The sequence below is a fragment of the Alosa pseudoharengus genome, unplaced genomic scaffold, assembly GCF_046254945.1.
Source record: "Alosa pseudoharengus isolate Yale_2024_CS ecotype anadromous, Long Island Sound unplaced genomic scaffold, YU_APseudo_1.1 YU_APseudo_1.1_scf_2, whole genome shotgun sequence".
In the NCBI taxonomy this organism is placed as follows: domain Eukaryota; kingdom Metazoa; phylum Chordata; class Actinopteri; order Clupeiformes; family Clupeidae; genus Alosa; species Alosa pseudoharengus.
The window spans coordinates 12,639,931-12,657,094 of NW_027468663.1; the positions used below are offsets into that span (position 1 = coordinate 12,639,931).

Consider the following 17,164-nt stretch of genomic DNA (forward strand, 5'->3'; position numbering starts at 1 on the left):
GCTATTGAATTAAATGTAGAGCTCCTGGTTCTAAGGATTATGGGTTAGTGATTTCCTGTTCTAATGTTTCATTTTTCGCTTAACAACTAAACATAAAACATCAGTTTCAAAAGGATTTGATCCGCAATCAGTTGCACCATATAATTCAGATGTTTTAGGCACTTGGGTACATCGTTAAGCTGAGGATACTGAATAACGAATTATCGGTAACCATAGTTACCGCTCTAGAGTCACAGTTGCTGCTTGAGGCAAGTATCATTTGCATCTGCTTTAGCATTGTATTACCTGCTTTAGCATTGTATTAGCTGCTTTAGCAGATTTAAGTGTTAAAACAGTAAAACAGTACCCACAGTATAAAAAGCAGTAGTGTCAAATTATATCAACAATGACATAAATGGTTAACACGGTCATTGTTAATTAGTAGCCCTATTCAGTGTAAAATTAGCTCTATATTTTCAACACCACAATAGAGTAGTTTTAACACTACCAAATGGTACCGTTTGAAAATAAAATATTTGAGATTCAACTGAATACTATTGATTTGGTTGTGCAAATAGTTACAAACAACACTTGCAAACCAATTTTCAGTTTGACCTCTTAACCTGGACAGATTGACCTTTGAACCAACTCAGGACAAGTCAGCGCTGACCACAGCATAAAAAGGGGAAAGAAACAATCACTCATTCATAAAACGAAAACAATATATCTACAGACACTCTGCTATTTGTGCCAGTCTCACACACTTTTCATGAATGAGAAAAATAACTAGTGAGGGAAAAAAGAGAAGAAAAAACACATTCTTTTTTCAGTATGTGTGTAGATCATATCCCGCTGACCTACATAGCGGTGCTACATCTCTGCGATCCCCTTGGGTGCACAAGCCTGTGGAGGGAGAGCTAACAGGAGCTGTGAGTGGGCGAAAAGAGTGAGAGAGAGAGAGAGAGAGAGAGAGAGAGAGAGAGACGTCGCTCCACTAGTTTGCTGTGCCAAAAGAGCCTGGGCCGCTATATGTGTGTGTGACTTGAAACAAATGAACAGGTGTGTGTGCTTTGCTTTCGCAGCAGGGGCACACCTTGTGTCAGACATTCTCTCTCTCCCTCCCTCTTTCTCTCTCTCTCTCCCTCGTTCAGTCATACGTGTTCAGTTCTCGTTGGTGTGCTCATCTCCAGGGAGGGATGAGTAACACTCAGTCACTGCAGGATTGAGCTGGCAACAAAACATTTGCAAATGGCAGCATTTTCCTTTGGGTTTGAAGCCTCGTCAAGAAGGTAAATTGGAAATCTGACCTAATTCTCATGGTGAGATAATGTTGAGGGGAGTGTGGATTGGTGTGTGTGTGTGTGTGTGTGTGTGTGTATGTGTGTGTGTGTGTGTGTGTGTGTGTTTGTATGGGTGGGGGTGGGGGGCATAATGTTTGATTGTGTAAGGGGTGGTATGGAGTACTGCATTTACTTTCCAACTTTTCTTAACATTTCTAACCTACTTAAAACTGTGCTCCACTGCATAGGTACCAGCTCCCCACCCCGACATTTAGCTTAGAGCCAGGGGACTCAAATATAAGTCTTAGAGGTTTTTAATACCAATTTTCCGGGAGAAGCCAGGTCAAGATAATTCCGGCCAAATACAGAATTACAAAAAAAAGTGTTGTGGTTATAATGGCCACACCTTTTAGCTGCCAAATGTTTTCAGTTCAATTCCTCTGTTTGTCTGTCTGATGTGCAGAATTACACAAAAAACGACTGGCCTGACTGTCATAAAACATAAAGCATTGAAGAAAGAAGAATTTATTGAAATGTCTGCGACTTATGGACTTGCACAACAAGTTTAGTTTCTGGTGAAGCTTTGCATACTATGCATAAAAAAATAACTGAGCATTTCATTTCTAAGGAATATGTGATTATAAGACAGAGAATTTGAAAATAAGTGCTTTTAACAACAGTGCCAGTGCAGAGGGTCTGTCATAGAGAGTGCTCTGAGTATAAAGAGTCTTAAAGATCCTAGTCATCCCCATAGTAACGCTAACATCACATATCCTGACACTGGGATCAATTACCACAGGCTTTTACAGAAATCTACAGTAATGAACAGTTCCACAGCTGCCTTAGTTTGACTGCTCCTTGGGCATTCCAACCCATGATACCCAGTAAGCATGAAATCCACTGTTGGAGTGTTTAGTATCATGTCACTACTGGCTGGGCTGCAGAGAAACCACACTTACTGGTGCAGGGCATGTCAGGCAGGTCAGTGTCTCCGCGGTAGTAGCCGTTCCTGCACACACAGATGGTGGCCGCCTCCGAGGTGGACCTGCTGTTGGGGGGGCACTGGAGGCACAGGCCCTCCCCCTGACTCGACTTAAACGTCCCTGGGGGGCAGGCTGTGAAGAGACAAAGAGAGAGAGAGAGAGATCAGCAATGTATTAAAGGAAAAGGCATAACATACAGTATAAAAATGTCATTATATGATATGCGTATATTTTGTATACGCTCACTGCATCTAATTCTGTCTAAGATTTAGACACCGACAGTCCCTCAAACAGCACTTTGAGATTGTCTCCCGAGGTTGAATCGTTCAGTTGAACCACTTTTGTTCTGAGCAAATGCGATCAGGCACGTTGATCTGCGAGTGATAACTTTGCACTTCCATTTCAGGTTGTTCTCTAATGCAAATGTGAGAGTCCAGCGAGAACAACGATTATTACAGCTGATATCACACCATCCCAGCACAGGCAATCCACCCAAAACACCATTTCACAAAATCTCAGAACAGAGAACAGAGAAAGAGAGAGAGAGAGAGATGGGGATAATCTTTCTGCACAAGGGGAAAATTTGCTAGCGTAAATTCTAACTGGAATAACAGCTCAGGAGCTGGCAAGCTCACTCAAAGGCTCCTTATGACATCGGTGCCACCGCAGCACAAAAGTCAATAAATTCTCGGGAAACTGGGCCACTTCTTAAAGCCTGTATTCATTTTACAGAGATAAAGGCCACAGTGATTCCAGCCGCTTCACACTCCATTTTTATGATCCGCTCTACGACTATTTAAAGTCTTTTGAAAATGTCACACAACTTTAGATGAGACTAGATGAACAGTCCAGGGAGACAGCGCAGTCTAAACTGATGTTTAGTGTCAAAGCGAGCCTTACGGTAAGAGTGAGGCAATTTCACAAACAGCAAGGAGAGAAGGTAGAGGTACAGAGAAATTGAGCAGAAGAAAGGGAGAGAGAGAGAGAGAGAGAAAGAGAGAGAGGGACTGGGAGATAAAGGAGAGAGAGGAGGACTTGTCAGGCAGGGAGTACCGCACTGCACTGCACCAGACTCTCCAAAGCTCCCATATCGATCTGGCTAACAGCAGTTGGATCTTCAGCAAGCCAGCAAAGAAACATCAGCCCACATGGCAAACTCCCTTAATAGAAGCACACACGCAGCGGTGACAACCCACACACACCCATGCACATACACACACACATGCACAATAGCCAACTACAGAAAATGGCCTGCAGACAACAATGTCGTAAACACCATGATCTGTGTTTGGATAACACTGCCCATGTAGCCAAACAAACAACACATCAATAAAACAACAACACATCGATAAAAACACAATGTAACTTTAGCTGAAAAGCTCAATTCAAAGATGTTCCATTCCCACTGCATCCACATCAGTCCTAACTGCAGATCATGTGACATGATACAGGGTCTCTCTGTGCACTCCTCCCAGTGCTGTTTCACATTAATTGTGTATAAAACCCTGGAGGAGGATGCAGAGATGATGCATATGGGGAAAGATGGAGGGCTGCAGGAGATGGATGAACGGATGGATGGATTGACAGATGGTGGAGGGAAAAAACACGTTCCAACGCCCGTCGGAGAATAAGAAAAATATTCTCCTGTAATCAGTGGAGACAAACATGTTGTCTGACTTGTTTTCTTTTCTTCCTATCCCCCCTCCCTGCCCCCCTCTATCTCTCTCTCTTCCTCTCCCCCCTCCCTGCCCCCCTCTATCTCTCTCTCTTCCTATCCCCCCTCCCTGCCCCCCTCTATCTCTCTCTCTTCCCCACCCACTCTGTCTGTCGCTCATTCTTTGAACAAGAACAACTGGGCCCTGTCATCTGGAATGACAGAGGGGTGGATTAAACTTTTGGACCTTTATATCAACAGCCTTTTAAGATTTAATTAAAAAATGTTATGCTTCATTAAAGTGAGGGGGGAAACGGACAGTGAGTTTTTGGGTGCCCGGTTACAGTATGCTTTATTACGCCATTAAAACTGGCCACTTTCATTTTTTCCCTGTTTAATTTTTATGAGTCGCCCCAGACTGTTGAACTGGCAGCTTCAGTGGACTGTCAAACGACGGCCAAACCTCTGAGACTGTTGAAACAGAGGGAGGTAGGCCGACCGACAGATGGATGAGTGAGAGAGAGAGATAGGAGGATGAGAGAGAGAAAGAGCAATACAACAAAAGATGAGTGAGAGTGAGATAATTGGGAGAAAACAGAGAAAAAAGTCAAGGGAGAGAAAGAAAGATAGAGAGCGAGGATGATAAAAGAGATAGAGAGAGGGGAAAGAAGGAGGACATGTAGAGAGAGAGAGGCAAGGCTTAACAAGCGAGACGTTAAGGGCCGAGAACGGGCCACATAGCAAGATTACTCCTCATCATCTACCAGCCAGCGCCATGGCAACACAGCTCCTTTGTCACTACCCCCAGTGCTCCGGCACAGCGAGCGGCGCGGGGTGAGGAGAGGAGAGGAGGCGCGGGGTGAGGAGAGGAGAGGAGGCGCGGGGTGAGGAGAGGAGAGGAGGCGCTGGGGGAGGGACATCTGCTCCTAGCCCCGGCTCTCCCCACCTACATCAGCTTTAGTGAGAATAACAGGAACGAAGAACCTTATGAAAAATCTCTCTCTTTCTTTCACTCTCTCTTTCCCTCCTTCCCCTAGACAACCTGTCCACAGCTAAAGGGAATCTACTCAACCTTAGAAGCGCACAAACCAGGATATTCAGAGCCTTTGTTTATATGCCCTACTGAATATTTCATTCTTTTAGGTTGGACTTGCTTTTACATCTTTTTGGCTGTGTTGATAGAGTGCAGATACTGTAAGTCATGCAAGAGATTGCCTTTTAACCCCAAAAACTGAAGGCTGACTCTCCGACTAGCCTGGGGAGAGATCAGGAAAACAGAATGTAGATAAGAGAGGGATTAGATAAAGAGGGGAAGAAAAGGGGGAAGAGAAAAGGAGAGGAGTAGAGTGGAGGAAAGCAGAGAGAAACAGCCAAGTGAATATCAGAGAGGACAAGAGAAGAAGAGAAGAAAGGAGAGGAGGGAGGAATGTCCTGGTGGAACAGTTGGTGCAGAATCCCCCACACATGGCAGAATGTGTGAACATGTGGGAGGTGTGGTGCCAGCCAGCCAGACAGCCAGCGAGTCAGCCAGTCCTCTCCTCTCCTCTCCTCTCCTCTCCTCTCCTCTCCTCTCCTCTCATCTGACCTGGTCTCTACCGGCACCAGAGCTAGACCTGCCACCACATCCACAGAGTCCCGGGAATGCCAACTAGTCTGCTCCCAATCACATCACTGGCTGCCCACTCAGATACTCACCCAAGTCCCATTCTCCAAGTACAAAGCTGCAGTTATTAGAGCAATGCTACTGCTTACTTCTACTCACAGCATCAGGGGTGGCATTTGAAGAAATACAGAAATCAAACCAGGAAAAAGTCTCTTTTATGAGGACAACCCCCTCCCCAGTGCACCCTGTGTGTGGGTGGCTAGATGGCCTTCAGTGCTCCACCAACCAGCTTCACACATCTCACTTCTTCTACAGAGCAATGAGGCCAAACAGACACAAAATAAAGCAAAGGAAAACATGTCCGAATGACTGAACTCCATGAGCAACTTCACCACTAGAGAAGAAAAAAACAACGTAGTAAAATCAAGAATATAACACACACTGAGTAGTATCTGTGCTGCTCACACATCTCCACATAAAGTATGCAGCACGCATGCCAGCTCACATACTTACACACATACACATGAAGATAGACCTAATGTGTGGGTTTAATGATGTGCAAATAGTTAGCTTGAGCGCACTCTACCCCCCCCCCCCCCACACACACACACACCCTTCAACCCCCTCAGGCTGCTGTTTACAGATCTAGAGATGAGGAGTGAACCTCGGCCAGGAGAGCCAGAGCGCCTGAACACGTACAAAGAAAAGAGACGCACAGACAGTGGCGGCTGCTGAATCAGCTGGGTGGAATAACGTAGCCGTCGGGCACGCCAGCCCCCCGTGACGCTCACGTCGCCGCCCGTACCACGCAAGAAAAAAAAAGAAAAAAAAGAAAGGAAAGACAAAAACAGAGAGAGAGAGAGAGAGAGAGGGGGCTGGTGGCAGCAGTAACCCCGATAAATGGGATTCCCATTCAACATTTTTCTTACTGTCTAGCATCTGACGAACAGGACGGCGGGGAATTAATTTGATTGCCGCAGTCGCCTTGCTACCTGCACAATGATGTCCAGGAGCGAAGGTGGTGGAGGGGGGTCATCGTGACTGAAGAAGAGATCCAGGGGGGGGGGGTGACATTACTGACCCCCTAGAAGAGAAACACACGCCTTCTGCTTGATTTAATTCCACAATAGTGTTGGAAACTTTTCTAATCGACCTTGCGTATTATGAGCGTGAGGCTGCCGCATTAAACCCATTAATTAATCTGGACCTGCTTGGCTGCACAGCACTGTCAGAGAGGAAGGGGGGAGAGAGAGAGAGAGGGAGAGAGACAGAGAGGGAGAGAGAGAAAGAAATCCATGAACCAAATGGTTGGAAAACCTCTGAGGCCTGCATTTGAATCTCACTGCTGAGAACTTCATGCTTTTCCAGCTCAGAGCAGCTGGCGAGCAGCCCATGCAGCAAGACTGATTCATTAATATTTGGTTTGGAGGCACAGGGTGTTCCTGTTCCTCAAAAGAGCTCTAAATCTGCTGCACCACACACACACACACACACACACACGCGCACACACACACACACACACACATACACACAAACACTCAGACACACTCACACGCACACACATACACATGCATGCACACACACACAAAAACACACGCATATATGAACACACTCATCATCCTTTTGGAGTTGTTTTTATTGGGAAACAAAAGAAGATTACAAAATATCATCTATAAACAATTAGGTTCTCATGAGGCGTTGGGAGTGCCTGAGCTGCCTGAACTTTGCAACCATGCAGCCATGTGGTCCTTCATCATCGCCAGCGTCTTGCTGCGGCTTCCCCTCTCCTCTGGACGGACGGCAGGGCCGTCAGACCACCTCAGATAAAGAGCTCTTACAGAGAAAACCGCTCCACTCTGCCTTTCACACAAGCAGTGCAAACACATCACTACAATTTACAATACACCACACTACCCACATACACTCGAAATACACATCCTCCACACACACACACACACACAACCCTAGATGCACATACACACTTACACACACCTGCTTGCCCACCTACCAACACACACACACACACACACACACACACACTCACACACAGACATCCGCAGGCCTTTTTCACAGCAATTTTCTCCCGAAATGGGGATTTAATTAAATCCTGCTGCACACTGGGGAGTGTGTGTGTGTGTGTGTGTGCTCTTAATCTGACACTAAGCATCTCCAGCTCCTACCTGGAGCCCGTAAACCCCCCACCTCACCCCTGTCTCGCCTGACTAACGACCGGCCGGCCGTCTGCCCAACACCTGCTCCTCCTCCCGCTCCCGCTCCTGCCAGGCTCCAGAGCCCAGTCCCGGCCGCTCACGGGCACTGATGGCTATCTGATCGCTCTCACACTCAAGGGCTCAGAGGTGCAGCAGCAGCAGCGGGAAGACTGACTGACTGACTGAAAAAGCCAAACTTTCTGCCCTCCATCTCACGAGAGAAAAGAAGCAGCAGAATGGGGAAAAAAATAATAATAACCACCATAACAAACAAACAAAACAAATAAATAAAACCACACTGGCAGTAAATTGGAGCTCTGAGTAACACTCACATGGCTCGTTCAATACAAAATGTACGAAGGAGGAGATAGCGGCTAAATGAAATTCGCTCGGAGCAGAGAAGGGACGGCATTAGCGCTGACCGTTGCCTGGACGACCCGACACGGCTGCTCTTTGGTGCGTGCGTTGACGCCAGGCAATATCGCAGGCAGAGGTGAGGTTCAATTATTCCGCCTGTGGTCTCCGGGTATAAAAGAAGGCCTAGCACAGGCTATATATCACAGCTATAACCACATTGGCAACGTGTCACATGGCGCAGTCCAGCCTCTAATGTATCGCCGCTGCATTAAAATATATATGGAGCCGCACAATTCAGAGCGAAATTGAAAGTATAGGATTTATGGGGTGTGGGTATGAGAGTGATTAGAAGGACGTGCAAGCGTTTGGATGTGAGCAAATTAGCACATATGAGCTTGAGTGTGTGTATGTGTGTGTCTGTGTGTGTGTGTGTGTGTGTGTGTGTGTGTGTGTGGGTGTGTGTGTGTGTGTAAGTGATGTGTAAGTGATGGGAATGACTGGGAGCACTGTGCCATAGTTGCCCTTTGCAGACAAAAAACATGGCCTCCACAGCATACACACACACACACACGGAGTGCACAAAAAACTTGCTACCCAGCCATCTGGCTGTCCCTGTCTCCTGGGTGTGCTACACTGTGAGGACACAAATATTTACACCACAGTGACATTCTCCCAATCTGCCCCAAAACTCCCATACACCACTTCAGACAAGCACAGGACTGCAGGATCACACACACACACACACACACACACACACACACGCCACACACACACACACACACACACACACACACACACACACACACACACACACACACACACACACGCCACACACACACACACACACACACACACACACACACACACACACACACACACAAACACAGCTCGGGGTGACGAATGGTAGAAGAACGACAAACACAAACATGTCTGAGTGGGAATATGTGTGTGTGTGTGTGTGTGTGTGTCTGTGTGTGTGTGTGTGTGGTCAGGAGTGTAATTGAATGCAGGGGTATACTGCCAGAATGCAAAGCCATCCATTTCTCTGGAGAGGAATAGAGGAGATCCTTCAGGAATCCAGTGGTGCATCCCCTGAACCGTGCATTTAACCCGACACCTCCACCCACCCACGGCCCCCACCAACACCAGATCCCATCCATCACATGGGAAATATCCCAGGCTGAGTCCTTTAAATCCTGCCCACGTCCACACACAGAGGGCAAGAGCCATTTCACACCATTTGACCCCTGTGGGTCATTCCTTTGCTCTGGCCTTGGAGGTCACCCTGCAGTGTGGATGTGCTGTGCTGTGTGGTGTGTGTGTGTGTGTGTGTGTGTGTGTGTGTGTTTGTGTTTGAGTGTTCCTATGTTTGAGTGTTCCTGCGTATGCAGACGCCTGTATTTGTGTATTTACGGGTCATTGCACTTTTTGTGTGTGTGTGTGTGTCACTGGCCTGGATAAGAGGCTGCTGACAGTGACGGATGGCCGTGCCCTGATGAGACTGCTAGTCTGCGGGAGCGCGTGCAGTCGTGATGGAGAGCAGTGGATCAGGATCAGAAGACCATTAAGTCCAGTCACCACAGCCTGTCTGTCATCAGCACGAGCCTCCCGACTCCAACGCGACGCCTGCAACCGGACATGCAACCCCCCCACCACCACCCTTCCCCAACCCCCCCACCACCACCCCTCACATCTCTCATCCACCCTCACAGGGAGAGGTATCTAATCGCACTGATGTCAGAACATACCAAGGCCTCCATACGATTACACTTAGCCTGGCACATTAAAGTCATAATTACAATGGCCACGTTGTAGAAATCATTCAGGACTGTGTCATGAATCAATCAGACCCAATCAATCATTATCTCCAGTGCACTGTGGAGAGTCAGGCGGAGTTCAAATAACTCCTAGGAAAGGCTATGGGTAGATGTCGCAATGCTATACAAAAAAAGAGTATAAGCTATGCAGATGCAAGACTGTGAGAGTCAAGGCCTATGACAAAGAAATATCCGCCAGAGTATTATAGATCCTGCAAAGCTCATGTCAGGGTGCTTCATGCATTTTAATAAACTGCACTGATATATATCAGGGCCTTGCGAATAAGCAAGCCAGCAGATTTCTCCCCCCCCCCTCTCTCTCTTATTCTTTTCTCCTCCGGACCATGTAGTCATGTGATGATTGTGAAGATCTAACACTGATCCTCTGAGAAGCCTGGCTTTATCAAAGCTTGGATCAGCTGTACACACGTTTGAGATAATGCCATCTCCATGTAGCCACCACAGAGATAAATAAATATATAAAACATAAATAAATAACCAGAAGGGCAGTCGGTGCCTGCAAACCTCAGTAAGGAGTGACCGTTCCCTCTTTTGGCCTGCATAAGTACGGAGGTCATGCCTTCAGAGATCCCCGAGGACCGGAAAAAAAAGAGGAAAAAAAGAAACGGCGCTGTGCACAGTGACACTCGGCGCTAAAAAGGATGAACTCTTGGAGAGTGACACCCTGACCCCCCCCCAACAGCTCGGCACTCGGCATGTGAGGAGCCAGTCTCAGCTACCACCACTGCTGCGTCCGTGCACTGGGAGGGATAGCCGTGCACTGGGAGGGATAGCCGTGCACTGGGAGGGATAGCCGTGCACTGGGAGGGATAGCCGTGCACTGGGAGGGATAGCCGTGCTTTCTGGGTCACGGTCACATTGCTTGGCCAGCCGAGTTGAAAAAAAAAAAATGGAAGGAGGGCACAGAGCACCGCAGAGCGACCAGCTGCATTGACACCACCGCAGCTGGACAGGGTGAGGCTGTGTGTGTGTGTGTGTGTGTGTGTGTGTGTGTGTGTGTGTGTGTAAGGGGGGCGTGTTCCCTGAACCCCTCGTGGTCCCGTCTGTCAGTGTCTTGGAAGGTCCTGGCCGAAGGAGCGCATTCTGGGCATGAAAAGGCCACACTGAAAGAGCAGAGCGTCAAGATGAAGAGCTGAAGAGGAGGATCAACATCAGACCCCCCCCCCACACACACACAGACACACCTCACCGAATAAAAAAAGAAAAAGGGAAGATAGGAAGGGAGGGAGAAGAGGGCGGGAGAAACGGCTCAGTGGCCATTAATCATTCTTCCGTGCTGCTCGCGTCAGGACCCATCTCTACCCCAGCAGCCAAGAGAGAGGGAGAGGGTGAGAGAGGGAGAGAGACAGAGAGAGAGATGGAAAAGGGAGGGAATGAGAGAGAGAGATGGAGAAAGCAAGAGAGCCAGAACACTGTTTACATCTAAGCCCACCACAAGCTAAATGGTGGAAGCAGGTGAAATCTCTCTCTCTCTCTCTCTGCGGTGGCTCCTGGCTGGGCTAAGTGAAAGGCCATTAGAATAGAGGTGTTGGAGCTGCTTGTGCTGCCTGTGCATCCCTAACAATCATGTGCAAATGCAATCTCTTAAGGAAGATTTATGTGCTCGTGGCGCACATGACGGTGATAGGGAGGTCCAGTTGGAGGACACACAGTAACAAACACACTCATTTACACACTGGCTCATTCCACTCAGCGGCCAGTCCTCTCTACCCAAGGTCAGTCAGGGCAAAGCTCTTGCCCTCTTACTGGCGTATACACAGAATTTGGTCTCTGCATTTATCCCATCCTTGAATTAGTGAAAACACAGAGCACACAGTGAGGTGAAGCACACACTAACCCGGAGCAGTGAGCTACCTTACAGCAGTCCTCGGGGAGCAGTGAGGGGTTAGGTGCCTTGCTCAAAGGCACTTCAGCCAATCCTACTGGGGATCGAACCGGCAACCCTTCGGTTACAAGCCCAAAGCCCTAACCAGTAGGCCATGGCTACCATCTAATATGCCACACAACTTGGCACACCCAACTGAACTGAACTTAACATTGTTAACTGGCCTACCTGTCTTTAATCAGCCAAAGAAGACACATCTCTGATAGTAACTCTTTATTGGCTTCCTATAGCAGTCCGAATTAAATTCACATCCTTCACTATAGGACTATAGGACACTTAATGGATCTGCACTTGGCTATCTTTATTTCATGATCCAGCTCTATGTCCCCTATTGCCCACTGCAGTCCTACTATGTTGACCTTCCATCAACACTAAGATGTTACAGTCAATACACTTTTCTTCTGTGATCCCTCATTGGTGAAATGATTTACTACTCTTCATTCAAGTGATCATGTGATCCTTAAAACGTGTTTAAAGACTTTGTTATAACTATATAACTGTAGTTATACCCTATATAACTACAGTAGAGTATATACTGTAGCCTATATAGAGTTGTGGCTTTTCATATGTTTATTATGCTATTGATTTTATTCTGTAATTATTATTATTATTATTATTATTATTATTATTATTATTATTAAGGCTATTATTACTTTATTTCAAACTGTTCATTTTAATGTCATGTTGATTGATGTTATGATGTCTGTTTCCGTCTTCCTTCGGCCAGGTTTATCAACTTCTCAGAAGAAGAGAAACTGTCTGTGTACTATAATAGCAGGGTTCACGTCTATTCCTTGTCCTCTTTCTTTCCAAATCATTTTTCTTCTCCTGCTGTTCTCTCTCTCTCTCTCTTTCCCTCTCATCTATCAGCAGCTAGGAGAAGACTGACCGAATACATTAAGAGCAGAGCTCGCATCAACCCGCTCCACTAATGATGGTCTAGATCTCTGTTAGAAGAAAAAAAAGAAAAATCACATAGGATGCTGCGTGAATGAATAATGGATGTCTTACATATTCATATACATACGACAGTCTGCCTCAGATTACCATTTGACAGACTGAGCTGAGCTGAGGCTGCTGGGAGTATCTCCTGCTTTTAATGAGGCCCAGTCAAAGTAGACGACTTTACCCATGACCAGTTTTACACGACACCCCCGCGTCGTCTCTCCCGAAAACCTCTCCACACAGTAGATAAGAAGCAGAGAGAGAAACACACACACACAAATATGTGTGAACAAGGAGGGTGCGTGTGTGTTGTACAAGCGAGGGGTGCATGTTGTGGGGGGTGAGGGGTGTTGGCGTATTTTTCAGCCGGGCTCTCCGAGACTCACAGGAACTGTGTGTCCACACAAACACACACACTGAGTGAGAATGTCATGATGACAGATGATAAGTCAACAATGGCCTTCAGTACAGTGGAAGGCCCTGGCATTGTACAGTCACAATATCGAGCAGTGCAGAGAGAGAAGGAAGAGAAGGAAAGGAAAAAATAAATATAAGTATATATACTCTTTTGATCCCGTGAGGGAAATTTGGTCTCTGCTTTTATCCCAATCCGTGAATTAGTGAAACACACACAGCACACAGTGTACACACAGTGAGGTGAAGCACACACTACTGTAATCCCGGCGCAGTGAGCTGCCTGCATCAACAGCGGCGCTCAGGGAGCAGTGAGGGGTTAGGTGCCTTGCTCAAGGGCACTTCAGCCGTGCCTACTGGTCGGGGTTCGAACCGGCAACCCTCCGGTTGCAGGTCCGAAGTGCTAACCAGTAGGCCACGGCTGCCCCCTGAATGAAAGAGAGGGTAAGAAAAAGACAGGGAGGAGGAAGTAGAGGGAGAGAAAAATTGAGAGGATACCAAGAGAAACAATGCTAGAGAAAAGAACAAGAGGTCAAAAAGACTGTGTGTGTGTGTTTGTGTGTGTGTGTGTGTGCGCGCGCATCGTCAATGCAGATGGATTCAAATCTTCTAATCTTTGTCTAACATCTCTAACTAGCTATAGACAAACAGTGCTGAGGAGAAAATCCATGGCACTGATAGGGGTGCCACTGAACAGTGTGCACTTGTGCTGGCCCAGCGGACTCCATAGAGGGCAGTGCCGTTGTCTATCTGAACAGAGCACAGAAGCACTCTCAGGCTCCACAACAACACAACGGATGTGCTCTCTACTTTGTTTCCTGTCTGAGTGGAAATATATAATCTACACACATACATAACACACATTTGTGTGTGTGTGTGCGTGTGTGTGTGTGTGTGTGTGTGGGAGAGAGGTATTGCACACGGGCTGCTATGTTTGCATGTCTGCACATCCATATATGTTCTATAATGTGTTCCTTTGTGCACTGGAGCCCTGATTGAGCTCTGAATAGCCTCTTGTCAGTGTGAAAGCTACCGCCACAATCATGTCCACCTAAATAGCCAGCGACAGCATGGCAGGCGTGTGTGCAGCAGGACAGGCGTGTGTGCAGCAGGACAGGCGTGTGTGCAGCAGGACAGGCGTGTGTGCAGCAGGACATGGCTGGTCGCGGCACGGTGGTGCGAAAGACGATATGTCAGCGTTTTTGTTTTGTTTTTCGACGCATTAAAAACAAACACCACATAAACTACAGGAAGAAGCTGGTGTCATCTTCTTTTCTCATTACTTTTCTGATGCAGCATCACACCAACAACGAGACCTGACACTGGAGCATGCACAAGAGGCCGAGAAAGAAAGGGAAGACAGAGAGAGAGAGAGAGAGAGAGAGAGAGAGAGAGAGAGAGAGAGAGAGGAAAGACAACATTGGTATTCCGTCGGCGTCCAGTGGCACTTGAGCGCAAGCTGCACAGCAGTGTGGCGGCCGGGTAACATATCGCCACTCAGCAAGCAGTAACATGTGCTCCCTCTCCAATCTACACTGTAATCAAAACCAGACTGGGGATTGGCTTGGCTCAGGACTCCTCTCTCCTCTCTCTCTCTCTCTCTCTCTCTCTCTCTCTCTCTCTCTCTCTCTCTCTCTCTCTCTCTCTCTACTGCTGACTGTCAGCTTTGGGTGTGTGTGTGTGGGGGGTGTGTGTGGGGGGGTGTCCAGGCCGGTAGCTGGCAGGGGGTACCCTCTCTTGTACCCTTTTCACTGGCACTGATGAATAGCCATGCACTAGATAGAGAGAGGGAGAGAGAGTAGAGAGAAATGGAGAGAAAGAGGGAGGAAGCACCCCTCCCTACTGTTTCTGCTGATGCCATCACAGCATGAAAACACTCATCACAACACACACAAACACACACACATATTCACACACACATGTACAACCCAAAACCCATAGGGACACGCTTAGCAGCTAAGTTTGAAACAGGTCTGGCCCTGCACTGCTCTGGTGTGGCGTGGCTTGGTGGGTACGTACGAGAGCCGACGCGACAGTCACTCCGTCGTGGCTTCCCTAAGAGCTCTTAGCCAGGTCGATTTGAGATGTGGCTTCAGGATTAAAGCACGCCTACACACTCTTTTCATCATATTCCTTCAGAAACGTCTGCCTCCAGTCTTTTAAAAAGCTTTTTTGTTCAGTGAAGGCATATAGTCTAATTTGACAACATTACCATTTAATATGACCTTGCGTCAGTCAGCATCTTAGAAAATATACTAACAATTTCAAGGCGAGAGTCAATCATATATTGATTAATCTCTTGCTGTCTATTCAATTACCTAGCTGTCTTTGATTGGCCCATATTGTCTGAGTTTGGAGTCCCAAAACTCTCTGTCTGCAGCTGCCTTACTGTGTGTGTAATATGTGTGTGTGTGTGTGTGTGTGTGTGTGTGTGTGTGTGTGTGTGTGTGTGTGTGTGTGTGTGTGTGTAGTGTTTGTAACTCATTACAAACACTACCTTGGGATTTCCCTTAACATTTTACCTTGTTTAGTCTGGCTTCTGGCAAATAATTCTGTCTATTTTTACCTCTTTATTTCAATGTTAAGCCTAATCTGTGGCACAGTGCATGAATGGTGCACTATTTGACTTGTTTCATCTTCATCATATTTGCTATCTTGTCATCCATTTTACATTCTTTCCTTGTCATCTCCGTCGTTCTCTTGACTGATATTGCATCCCGTTTTCTCAGTTATCTGCTGTGTTTGTTTATCTTGTGTTTTCTGGACAGCAGACGCTAGTGAACGCTGGAAGGCCTTTTGCGGACAATCCTCAGAGCTATAACCGCATGTCCACCCAAATACAACATAAGCCTGGTGATTCTGCCTGCAGACACTGTGTTGTTCTTGGATGGACGAGGCAGAGAGGGAGTGATGATGGAGGGCTTCGGTAATAAAATGAGCAGCTACTGAGAGTGTTGCCAATTACTTTTGGGCTTGAAGGCCTGAGGAATAAAGTATATGTTCCATAGATAAATAGCTTTCCTTTTTTGCCTTCCATTTCAAACTTTCCCTTGCCATTAGTGTTGTCTGTCTCCTGTCTCTTTTAAAAGAACTCCACCTCATTAACTTCATGCACCGATCAATTAATCCATAGCAGTTAGCCAGAGATGTGCATACTACCCATCTCCCACTCTCTCTCTTGCTCTCTCTCGCTCGCTCTTAATTTCCTGTTAACAGCAACATGGCTCATCCACAACACCCCCCCCCCACACACACACACACACAAATACACACACAAATACACACACAGACACACACACACACACACACACACACACACACAAAAACACATCCCGCTTGCATTTCCACAAACAATCACTGACCAATGAGAACACAAAAGTGCGTAAGTGAGTTCAAAGAAAGCCTGAGCCATTTGTGAACATGTCAAATGCAAATCAGCCATAGTTCAATGCTGTCAGCGTGAATCAAATAAATAATAGTAACGCAGGCATACAAAAAGAATGGACAGACTCCGAGTGAGGAGGCAAGTGAAAGAGATGAGCACTGGCATGCATAGTGACGGATGTTAATGAGCCGTTTGAAGTGGCCCCTGCTGAAAAAAGGCAGCTAAAGATAATTGGTGCATGAATTTATAGACAAAGACACACTAGGAAAAAGTGGAGGAAATGACCTAACCATTTCAGGGTGGGTGGCGTGTGTGGGTGGTGTTATGGCTTCAGCTGGAGCCACTAGCCTCGCCCAGGAGAGGCCGAACTTTTCGACGAGGCACCTCATTTCCCGATGTCGGCACAGATTTTGCAGCCATGTTGACTTTTTCACACGCCGCAGAACAACAGCCTACCGCAGCGTGTGGAGCAGAGGTGAGTGGTGAGTGAATGCTCCGCAAACAGAGGCCTGTTATTCGACATGTTTGTCTTGGAGAAGTCAGCAAGCCCCGAGGCAAGGCCCACACCTCCCCCGACAGGGTCAGCTCCAACCAAGCAACGAGGCAGTTGTCTCTCACATCTGAAGGCCTC

The 17,164-nt window shown here is 47.1% G+C and overlaps 1 protein-coding gene across 1 annotated transcript in view; it reads right to left on the bottom strand.

Moving 5' to 3' along the window:
* ephb1 (EPH receptor B1) overlaps window positions 1-17,164 on the bottom strand; it is a 223,164-nt gene that overhangs the window by 73,015 nt on the left and 132,985 nt on the right. The window contains 1 exon segment of the mRNA XM_076293772.1: window positions 2,219-2,374. Within this exon segment, the coding sequence (XP_076149887.1) occupies window positions 2,219-2,374 (156 nt within the window).